The 12,086-nt window shown below is 50.0% G+C and overlaps 1 protein-coding gene across 3 annotated transcripts in view; it reads left to right on the forward strand.

Moving 5' to 3' along the window:
* Positions 1 to 12,086, forward strand: part of GRIK4 (glutamate ionotropic receptor kainate type subunit 4) — a 305,039-nt gene that overhangs the window by 247,356 nt on the left and 45,597 nt on the right. For all 3 annotated transcript variants that reach the window (XM_044997260.1, XM_044997261.1, XR_006574932.1), the window contains exon 11: positions 11,885 to 11,992. In XM_044997260.1, coding sequence (XP_044853195.1) covers positions 11,885 to 11,992 — 108 coding nt within the window. The remainder of the gene's footprint in view (positions 1 to 11,884; positions 11,993 to 12,086) is intronic.

Consider the following 12,086-nt stretch of genomic DNA (forward strand, 5'->3'; position numbering starts at 1 on the left):
TATTTCAGTGGTTCCGACTGAATCAAAACTTTGGGGGATTTTCCTTTTGTGGGAAATTTTGAAATTTCAGCCTTTCGTTCCAGTTTGGAAAGATTTTTTCCCCTCCCCCAAATATCAGAATTTCCCGTGGAATAGACATTCTGGTTCCTGACTAGCTGTAATAATCATCGCCTGAAACTGCTCGCCGATCCCTCCCGTACCTGCTTCTGTATTGGTGATGGGGGCTAGCTACTGTTCTCCTCTCTGTGTATTGCTCATACGACCATCCCCTTCTGTTGGGGGACAGTCTGACTTTCATTAGTTTTCAAACCTGGGTGCCTATATAAGCAGCCAGGCTTTCAGAAGTGCTGAGCACTCACAAATCCCACTGGAGTCACTATGAGCTGCAGGAAAGCAGCACCTTTGAAAATCAGGCCACTTCTATTGATGGGCCTCAGTAAGGATTTAGGAGCCTAACTTTAGGCAAGCCATTTCGCTCAGTGAGTCTTTATGGAAACCTGGGCAGGGGTGGCTTAAGAGTGGCCCCATAGAGGAGATGACTCCTACCAACAGCAGGTGAATCCCTCCACACACACACTTGGTACCTCCCCATTGGCTGGACTCTCTTGAAGATGGAGGATAACCGGGCAAATGCAGAGCAAAAGGAGTCTTGTTTCAGCCTGAGCAGAGGCTAGTTAGTGCACCAGGAAAGGCTCCCCGCAGACACTGATCAGTGTGTATTGGTGGAGGTACCAGAATCCGAATCACCTGGAGCTTCCTTTTCTTGTTTGCTTGCTTTTCTGCAAGAAGCACTTCATCCTTCCAGCTCATAGTGACTTTTTTTGATTGAATTAAAGAATTTGTGCCATGCATGAGACATCTGCAGCCTCCACAGTCCCTTAAGTGGTTAGTCCTTGGCATACTAAATGCACCTTATTCTCTCATGCTCTTGCATTGACACTTGGTCTGCCCTTCGTTCACTCTCTTATGATTGCAGCAAAGTGCTCGTTCATCCCCACCTCCTCTACCCTTGTCGTTCAGCGGCCCTCAACTCAACCCTGGTTCGCTGTCTTGTGCTCTCATGATGGTCACCTGATGCCACTATATCTCCTGCAGAGTCGGCTTTTTGATTGCTACAGCCCTAAGCTGACAGAAGGAGAAACTGGCCAGTGAGATTCCTTCCCCCTCCATGCACGGACACAGCGGGTATGGCTACATAGCAGGTGGGAGGCACGGTTGCAGCATACCTGAGCCCCACCCACACTGCTAGCTCGATGAAAACTAGCTCAGGAATGCTAACACATGCTGTCCCAGTTGCAGCATAGACATTCCCCAGAGGGACTTCACACCAGACCCTTTGGTTGCAGAGTCATTGCAAGATCCAAGGAGCAATGAGTTGCACCAGACTCTGTGCATTTGCTGCACTCAGAGGTGACTAGGGGTATTGGTATATTTCCAGCTTTCAACAGAGATTCAGTGCTGTGTCTCTGTGGTTCTCTTTATGGACCTCCTGGTTCTGCAGCAGAGCAGGAACCCACCACTTAATTCATTAGTGGTTGAACTAGTTACTCGACCCTTCTCTTTTGCTCGTTTTTGTTCTCCTCCCACATTGGTATTCTTGTCGTTCTAACTTTGGCAGGAAGATAAAATGGGATAGGGTGGAGATGACTTACCTCACCATATTAAGAACATGGCAATTGCCAAATTGGATCAGACCCATGGTCCGTTTAGCAGAGTACTCTGTTTCCAACAGCCAGTGCCAGATGTGTATAGTGAGCTGCAGGAAATCTTACAACAGTAGATCTCAAAGCACTTTACAAATAAGATATATTATCCCATAATATAGTTGGGGAAACTGAGGCATGACAAGGGGACATGACTGCTCGACATCACCCAGCAGGCCAGTGGCAGAGCCAGGAATAGAACCTGGTTCTCTGTCCAGTGCCCTAGCCACTGAGCCACACTGCCTCTATTTCACACCTATCTATTTTTAATAAATAATAAAGAAGTGCATGTTTATTTAGGAGAGAGCCTGGAGAGGAAAGGGGGATTTCAGCTGAGGTTTGCAAGGAGGTGTAGAGATTCCAGAGGGAGGCTGTGCCACATGGCAAGAGCTTCAGAGGAGAAGGGTCCCACAATGGCAAGATTGTCGAGTGGAGCAGAGAGGAGGACAGTGGTGGAAGCCAGGTGCCAAACTCAGGCGGGATGATGAAGTTGATGGAGCTGAACCTGCTTACACCAGCTTGGAACTTGGCCTAGGCTCTGTAGGACTGGATGAAGCAGCTCCATGGAGGTCATGTTTTCTGGGAGAAAGCAAATCTGATATATGAAGCAGACTAAGGAGCCTCGGAACTGGGGTCTCATCTTTAATATTCCTATCTGGGCAGCTCACTGAGAAGTTACAGATCAGCCCAGTGGAAAGAACCCTTGTCTCAGAGACCACCCCTTGTCCAGATGTTTGCCAGCTGGAAGTGCCTCATCACAGAACAAAAGCAGCGACATCTTACCCATCTCTGCCTGGGACCCGGCCTCAGGAAAGTTCTTATGTTGCTGCAGCAGCTACTTTTAGCCTTGGCTGGAACGCTGCCTGCCAGTTTCTACCTGACGGCTCTGCTCTGACACTGCCTTCAGCTCCCTCTGAGTGAGCAGGGAAATGGGATGTCACTTCCCACACGGAGAAGTCTCTTACAGCATCAGTGCCCTTTCTAGCCATTTCCCTAGTCCCACTTGTTATGAACAAAAGTGACAGATCCAAACCCGTCCACGCTAACAAGAGTAGCCATTAGGCAGGAGCCGGGGAGAGAAATGGCTTTACAAACCAACATGATTGCTATATTTTTTAATACATTTTAAATGTGAGGGAGAGTTTTGCCATAAATATGCAGATCCTTCTGAATCTGTGTTTTGCTGAGAGCTCTGCAGTGCAGTTTTGATTGCATGAAAATCCCGGCTAGTCTTACGGCTGTGTTCCAGCTCCTGGAGAATGACTGACATGATAAAGATTTTGCCATCAGTGAGAAATCTCTTTTAGGGTTTGGAATGGTGATGCTCTTGGTCTCAGGAAATTAGAGAGCTCTGTGGAGCTCAAAAATTCGTCTCTGTCGCCAGCAGAAGTTGGTCCAATAAAAGATATCCCCTCACCCACCCTGTCTCTCTTCTAGGGTTTGGAGACTCATTTTCCATGATGCAAAATAACTTTCTATGTGTTGAACAAAGCTGGTAAATGGTCCAGTCACATGTTTCACACACCCAGGGTCTGCCTGCAGATGACAGTGTTTAAACATGCTGCTGCAATACAGTATCAAGGTGTAAAGAGCAGTTCTGCATGCAGAGCAGTGACTGGATAAGAGGCGTCCCGGGGTTCCCTGTTTGTGTATCAGTAATGCTAGATCAAGCTTGCTTGGTCTCCAAGTAGCGAAATGCTTTGCCTCGCTTTTCCCTAATGGCCAGTGCTGCAAACGTCCCCCTGGAAGTCATGCTGGGTTCTTCTATCTCACAAACCCTCACCGAAGAAAGGATTTTGACTTGAATTACTTCTGTTCACTGCCATTGTCTCCTAAGTACACCCATCCAGAAACAGAGATGGTGCCGTGTGACTTACGTGACCAATCCCAACCAGGCAGCATACATGGCATGTCCCAATGTGGAGAGTCTGATAGCACAGCACAAAGCAAACGGGATTCATGAAAGATCTCATCAGAACCTTGAAGAACCAGTGCATTCTTGAAAATCCCAGTCTACTGGGAGCAATAGGTGGAGCCAGGAAAGGGCAACCTTTTCTACAGCAGGTTATGCAGGATAGGCAGCTAAGTAAGTGGCCTGCTTTTCAGAGGTATCCCGCATCTCCCCTTGGAGTGAAGCTTTGCAAACAGCCCACCAGTGAGAGGTGATTAATTACTCCAGGTTATGCTGACAAGGCACGTGGACAATGGAAAGCCCTGCTGATGTCGGCTGCCTGGTCACAGTGTGTGGTGTCCTTAAATAAACCATCCCCTGGTTTGTATTCCAGTGGCCGCATAATTCCTCAGCTGGGCCTCTACCTCTGAGCTGGATGAGGCAGCCCCAACCTGCACCTCTTACCTGGAGGTCAGGCCATTGCCCAGAGGGCATATTAAGGTTAAGCAGGGCCCAGATCCACCCAAGTTACAAGCCCTCCAAGCAGGCTTTTATACGCTGCCTGCCCCATGCTCAGGCTCTCCCTTTCAGGCCCCCAAAACATGTCTTCCTCCCACTCGAAACATCCCAGCCCACCAGCCTCACCAGTTCTTCTGGACCCCCTCCAACCGTGGAGCCCAGTTCCTGCCCAGCTGGGTACCTCTCACCCAAGTAGGAGGTGCCGGTCCAGGTTTCTGAAATTCAGTGCTGGATCCTGCCAGGTGCTGAGCACGCCTTCAGTTCTCAGTGTTTTCAAGTGGGAATCAAGGGCCCTCCAACCCCAGCAGCAGTATAAGGCTTTGAGATTAGAATAGCTCTAGTGAGCTGCTGATTATTCTCCAATTTTCCTCTTCTCAGCCAACCGTGGGAGAAATTCCCATATTATTATATATTGAATAAATAAATGAATAGTTAGAAATCATTTAAGTAAACCCACCACTCAGGAGCAAACACTTGTGTCCTGGAGACAAACTGCTCCCAAGGGTCAAATTAGCTGACTTCTGTCTAGTGTTGTTTGAAGCATCCTTGTTGCCTTTTTAACAGGCTCATGCTCTCTGCCCATGTCTGTCTCTTGCAGCCACAGGGGCTTCCAGCTCATCAGCTTTGAGAGAAAATTCACCAGAAGTTGAAGCTGATCCAGATTTCAGCCAGCAAACAAATTAGAGACTCTCAGCTTTTCAAACTCCTCGTTGCTTTTGGGCAAGAGAGCCAGGGCATTAAGTGTTTAACTTTTAATATATTTATGTAATGCACTGAACGCATTCCCGTATTTAGTTTAACTTGTGGAAATATTTCCCCAGCTGTACGAGAGCCCTCTGTTCACGAGATGCCTGATAAGGCAGAAGCTCATTAGTGTGTGTCTGGGATCTGGAGATCTGACAGGGGCTGACTTTGTACATTTCTTTTCGCTTTCTCTCCCCCTCCCACCCTTTAGAAAGCATTGTAGCATCTCTCTGGGGTTTAGATTAAACCCTGGGGACTGAGATTTGGCACTTTAAAAGGGGGAAGACGGGGTATGTGTTGTAGGTGGTCCCGAGGAGAGGAAGGAAATTTGGATGGGGAATTAATGGCAAGACTGGGATTAGAATCCACCAATCTTCACAGCCTCACCTCCAGGAGACACCACATTCCCTCCCTGTGTGGATGTGTCCAATTATCCACTTCTGTGCAAAAAGGCTTCCAGGCCTTAACATAGAGTGTTGGGGATGGAAGGGAGGGTGCCTAATTGGTATGCTGATGAGATGCAGATGAGCTGACAGATCAGAGACCCTCTGTAATTACCGCCACTTCAACCCATCAACCCCTTTTAGCATATAAATGGCTAAGCAGCTGCCTCAGGACCTGTGCTCCTCCCTACCTACTCCCCGCCCCAGCCTGGTTAGGGTTCTGGGCCTGATCCTGCAAAGGAATGAGTGCCCTTGTCTCCCATGGACTTCCTTATAGTCTAAGGTACTCAGCACCTCATGGGAGGCTCTTAGCAAAGGATTAGGCCCTCAGTGGACAACTCCTGCAGGTTATTGCCACAGCTAAGGAACGGGTCTGAGGCCCTGAGAATGGGGGTTGTCACCCTGGCCGGGGAATGGGGTGGGGGAAGGAATGTTGCCCTAACTGAGGAGTGGGCAGAGGTTGCCCCAAGGGGAGAGAAGGCAGGGAGGACCCTGGCTAGGAGGTGGGCCGGAATGGCGCCAGGGCTGGTCACATTAGTGGGAAGTGGGCCAGGGAGACCCACAGGTTTGTCACGTGTGACTGTTAGTCATACAGGTTTAATAGGTGACCCTCCACAAGTTACCTGCCAGCCCCTCTGAACATGCTAGACAGCTCATTGTCCTGCAATCAGGGGTCTTCCAGCCTCCTTTAGAAGCAGCAGGCCTGGCAGATTTGTGCAGCCACTTCCAAGTTTCTGTTCTGCAAGGGATTCTAATCCCCCTCTCTCTTTGGGCTGATAAGGAGCCTTTGCCAAGTGCCTAATTATGTCTCTTGCCGGAAATCTCCCCTACCTGTTAGCATCGACAAGGCTCTTCAAATGCAAACTCTCTTTCTCGGGCATGAGAAGGGTGCTTGTTGGGGGGGTGGGGTGATGAATGAACTCAGCAGGACGCTGCTTGCTAATCAGAGCTCAGAGGAAATCCACCTTCATTGCGCTGGAGGTGCCTAGCTGTTTCAAGGCATCCATATTCAGGGCCAGCTTTACCCTGGTCCCTAGTTGCAGGGGTGAAGATGGGGGTCGGGGGAGCTTGTTGCCTCAGGAGATTACAGAATGGTCTCACCAGGCCATCTCTCCCTGGCATCACCTGCTGCTCAGGCCTGCGGGGAGCCGCCGAAAAGGCATGTCATGAAAATCCTTTGTTCCAGTGGTGTTTTGTCACCTTGTGCTTTAAGGGGTTGGGAAGCGTGCCGAGCCCTATCAACCAGGGGAGTTTAAGGGATTGAAGGAATGTGAACAGAACACCATGCTCATCTCATGTGAGCTGGCGGCCATTTTCTGTGGAGATGATAAATCTGTGTTGGTGTCGCACATTCCGATAACTCCTTTGTGGGGTAGCGAAGTCAAGAGACCGTGTCTGCCCAGGGAGGTTAGGGAGGGATGCAGTCAAGGCTGCTGTCTTGTTCTTCGCAGGTTCAGCTGCCCTGTCTGGATGCACGTTATTTGTATCACAGTAATGCCCTGAGGCCCTAACAGAGGTCAGGGCCTGAGTATGGTAGGTACTGTACATTCACCTGGTAACAGACAGTGCCTGCCCAAAAGAGCTTACCATCTAAATAGGCAAGACAGACAAAGGAAGGGCAATTATCCCTATTTTACAGAGGAGGAAACTAGATTAAGTGACTTGCCTCAGGCCACACAGGGAGTCTGTAGCAGAGCCAGAAGTTGAATCCGGGTCTCCTGAGTCCTTGCCTAGTCAGGGTACATCTATACAGCCCATGGCAGTGAGCCTCCCAGACTCAGGCGTGTGGGACTCATTCTATGTAGCTATGTAGACGCTGCAACTCAGGGTGGAGCTGGGGCTCTGAAGCCTAGGGTAGGGGGTGAGCCTCAGAGCCGAGCCCCAGCCTGAGAAGCAACGTCAAAGCCCTTTCCAAACAGTTATTTTTAGCACGGTAGAGTGAGACCCGCACGCCTGAGTCTGTCGACCCAGGCTGGGAGGCTCGCTGCCACAGACTGTGTAAACATATCCTCAGGGTCTTAATCACAAGGCCATTTTACCCAGTTGTGGATAGGGCATCTGATTGTTTTCTGAGGTGTATTGAAGAGATTTTGTTGGTGGTTCTTTGTGTATATAAAAACCATATATACATGGATATAAAATCATAGATATATGATTAAAATTACCTTGGCATCTGCATTTGAGAGCGAAAAGATCTGAGAATCCTAGTAATCTTCCAGTACATTAAACTTCAGAAACACTGAGCATTGTGGGGAGTCAATTAGTGCCATTACTGTACCATCAAGGGAGTCAGTACCAAGCACAGCACGGAGTGGGAATAACCTTGGCATATCGATGTATTTAGCCTCAGTGCTATGCTACAAGAAGGGTCAAATCATCTGTCATGCCAGAGGAAGAGGAGGCAGTCAATTACAGCATGCCAGCGGGGAAGGGAAGAATCTGACAACAGCAAGGGTTGTTAAAATTAAAGATAATCTGTCACTAATCTCCAGTTATCAGATCTGACAAAATAATGCATTACTGAGAACTGATCGCTATCTGAGAGAAGCAAGAGGGGAGGGAATATTGTCTGGTCGTTAGAGCAGGTGACTGGGGCCTTGTGCTAAAGTCCAGTGTAGCTAAAATCCATCCTGTTATGCCAGTGAAGCCCGAGTTTAAGGGCTTGATCCTGCATCTATAGAAGTGAATGACAAAACTCCCATGGACTTCAGTGCAGTGTCTGCCCCAGACTGATTACTGAACTCAGCCAAGGCACAATGAAAGCCGTTTCAGTGCATCTATATTAGGGGGTGGCACAGATGTAACTAGATTGATTTTGAGTTAAATCGAGACTGATTTTCTAATAGAGGTCAACAAGGTCTAGATCGGGGTGGGCAAACTTTTTGGGCCGAGGGCCACATCTGGAAATAGAAATAATATGGTGGGCCATGAATGCTCACAAAATTGAGGTTGGGGTGCAGGAGGGGGTGAGGGCTCTGGTTAGGGGTGTGCGCACCAGGGTGGGGCCAGAAGTTAGGAGTTCAGGGTGTGGGAGGGGGCTCTGAGCTGGGGCGTGGGGGGGTGAGGGTGCCAGCTGGGGGTGCGGGCTCCGGGGTGGGGCTGGGGATGTTTGGTGTGCAGGAGGGTGCTCTGGGCTGGAATTGAGGGGTTGGAGGGCTGGGGCAGGTAGTTGGTTCACAGGGAGAGGTTCAGGGGTGCAGGCTTCAAGTGGCACTTACTTCAAGCGGCTCCCAGAAGCAGCAGCATGTCCCTTCTCCAGCTCCTATGTTGAGGCATGGCCCAGGCAGTTCCCTGCCAATGAGAGCTGTGGGGGCGGCACTTGGGGTAGGGGCAGTGTGCAGAGCAGAGCACCCTGGCTGCCCCTTCATGTAGGAGCCGGTGGAGGGCCATGTCACTGTTTCCAGGAGCCACGTGCAGCAGCCCCCAATCTTGCTCCCCAGCTGGAGCACCAGAGTGGGGCAAGCCCCAGACCCTGCTCCCCACAGGCAACTAAAGGGCCGGATTAAAATGGCTGGCAGGCCAGATCTGGCCCGTGGGCTGTAGTTTGCCCACCCCTGGTCTAGATGCCAAGGACTCCTGGGTTCTATTCCCAGCTTGTGCTCTGTGACCTGCTGCCAATCACTGTGCCTCGGTCTCCCTGTCTGTCAGGCGAGGCTAATGGCCCTTCCTGGCCTCATGGAGGGGCTGTGAGCTTTGATGAGTTAATGGGTACGGCGCACACTGAAATCCTGGTGTGACAAGTGCTTTTCCCGGAGCAGCAAGACTGAAAGGTGCCAGATTGACAGCCCTGGAGCCTGAACTTTCCCCGTGCTATCTGCAGAGCAGATCCAGCATGAGCTACCACACGCTGCCATGTGGTTCCTCTATTCACTCTCCAACCTAGACGTGCCACCTCTAGGGAGCAGAGGGGAAATGCCTTATGTATGGCCCTGATGGGGGGGTGTACCAAGCGCTTGCTGCCCATTGCCTTGGCACACCCTGCCCTAAGAAGGTGTCTTACTGGAAGAGAAGAGCAGTGAGTTTGGACCACCAAGGCTGCCTAGAGAGACATCGCATGATCCGCTGCAGGCAGAACCAGCAAGAGTTGCACCTAGAAGGGCAGGGAGCAAGCAAGGGCCAATCAGGACCTAACAGGCCAAATAAAAAGGCTGGTTGCTTCTACCAGGAGCCAGTTCTAGGTGAAGCCAGGACAGGGAAGAGTGGCTTGCCCTGCACTAATCTGGCTTGGTCAAAGGCCTAACCTCGACGGCACTGGCCGTGGGTCTCCAGGAAGGACAATTGGATATTTTATGGACTTTAACACTCAGGTGGCTATTCAGCATTAATTTGTTTTTCCGCAAATCTGCTCTGCGAGCCCTTTGACAGCCCAGTCAGTCCCTTGCCCCTGTGCAGAGACTACAGACCAAGTCGCCCTGGTTTTCAGTATTTCCAAGCGTTTCTTCCTCACTGCCCCGTTGCCACGTACGACTTGTGCCTCCTTATGATGTGGGGACGGGAGGCGGACGCCACAAACGTGCTTTAGGGGACACCACCTTGCGGTCAGTTAGCATTTTGAGCTGGATTTGAACCAGCATCCTAGAAGTGAAAGAGCTTGCAACCCGTTCCCAGCTCTCTGAGTCACCCAGTCCTTACTTATTAAGGAAGTGTTGCTGTTATTCCAGATTGCATTTGGATTATGAAAATGAGTTGAGAAATGACTCTGGATACACACTGGTTATCAGACATGAGTCATGCTGGCGGAAAAGTACTGCCAAGAAAAGCCACTGACCTCGCAGGGCCAGTTCCTCAGCTGGGGTAAATCAGTGTCACTCGGGTAATTTCAAGGGTGATGCACCAATTTACATCAGTTCAGGATCAAGCCTGTAATTAGAGCTAGTCGGGAATGTTTCGATGAAACGTTGTATGTCAGAAAAAGCAGAATCATTGAAACCAAAACTTTTGTGGAAGCTTCCAATGAACTCAGGGTCAAGTCTTGCTCTGCCTGATTCAGAGCCGGGGCCTGAATCTGGGTATCTCACATCCCCAGTGAGTGCCCTCACCACGGGGGGTCGGTCTGTAAGCAAGTCTCTGTCTCATTCTAATGCATAACAAAAACAAATTTTGAATCCTCCATTTTTTTACTACCTGGAATTCCTGTTTTCCAGCCAGTTCCACCTATAACCTACGTTACCTTCCTCCGTCTCTCTCTCTCTAACATAATTAGATTACACTTGGCACAAAGGGAAGTGGATTTATTCCTACCACCCTGCCAAGCAGTGTCCGAGTCTGCTTGGGTCAGTACTAGGGCATCATGGAACAGAGGACCTTTGCTACAAAGAGTTGCTTGCAGGTGCTCCGAACATTATGGGGTCGTCACCTAGCTATTAGGGCAGCAGTACAAGACAACTCGCCTCAGCAAGGTCAAGGGATTTACTCCACAGTCAGCTTTGCAACATGCCGAGGGCTGGGATCTTATAAGGCTCAGAGAGGCTTCCCAGTGGGAAAGAGACTCTGACAAGGGTGGAATGGATGAGACCTGCTGCCTGTTACAGGACCTTGTTGTGGTATTCTCCTGGACACGCATGTCATGGCGTCAGGTAGGATTTATGTCTCTCTTCCATGGTGTTGGACAGGAAATTGGTTTTAATGCAGTAACACTGAGGTTTGGATAGGGTGGCCTAGTCTCTGTGTAGAATTGTTGGGGTTGATTGGCCTAAGTGCTGCTAATTAATCTTCAGGTGGCAGTGTGGGTGGGGTTCGGGGAGATTAGTCACAGTGCAGTGCTGCTGAGGCTGTCGGTTAGTTTCTAAGCACGTTGTTAAGGTGACACCACATGGCAGGGTTACAAGACGTTCGTGTCAGGTCTGATATTTGGTAATGGAGGCCAGGAGGCTGCGACACTACTTCCTGTAGGGCTTTATCCTCCAAGGATCTCAGAGTACTTGACCATGACTTGAGCCTATTGGCACCCTTTGAGGTCAGTCATGTATTGTGATCCCCTTCAGATGGGTAGCTGGGAGGAAAAGTCACTCGCCCAAAGCTGCCTGGTGAATCAGCGTCAGAACCAGGAATGGAACTCCCGAGGTACAATCCTGGTGAGGAGAAAGCACTGTGGTTTCTATGAGGATGAGTCACAGGTGGGGGTATAGCATTGATCCCACCTAGCTACCTTGGGCTAAAACCACAGGGCCTTGTCTCCACCGGGATTTTACAGTGGGATAGCTCAGGTGCGTAGTTACCTTGTGTTAAAAACACACCAGTGAAGACAAAGCTTTAGTCCTGGTACACCAAATAGCAGTAAGCACCCCATCCCCCTCCTGTGCACCTCTCCGAATCAGGCGCCTGGCTGTGGTCACAGTATAGATGCCTGGATCAACCGCTAGCAATGTGAACCTGGGTGGTTCTTAGCGCTGTGGCGTGTGCCAAGGCTGCCTACCAGCAGGATAATTTCTCTGCCATAATGCTGGTGGGGTGCACTGTAAAGGTAATGGAGCGTTAATAAATATCTTTCACAGGGCTGGCCTGATCGTTGTCAGTCCCAGGAGCCATATGGCGGGCGCGTATGGTACTTTGCACTGTAAATTTCATTATTCTGCTCTTTACAGATTGGCCACTGGCACATTTCTGAAGGACTTACCATGGACAGCAGAATCTTCTCCTCCAACATATCGGATAGTCTCTTCAACACCACTCTCATCATCACCACCATCCTGGTAAGTGAGGGGGTCACCGGCAGTTCCCGTTAGCTCTTCTCCAGCCCGGCGTCTAGGGATGTCAGTCTCAATCAGCCAGGATATTATTCCCTTC

The sequence above is a fragment of the Mauremys mutica genome, chromosome 22 (assembly GCF_020497125.1).
Source record: "Mauremys mutica isolate MM-2020 ecotype Southern chromosome 22, ASM2049712v1, whole genome shotgun sequence".
Lineage (NCBI taxonomy): Eukaryota > Metazoa > Chordata > Testudines > Geoemydidae > Mauremys > Mauremys mutica.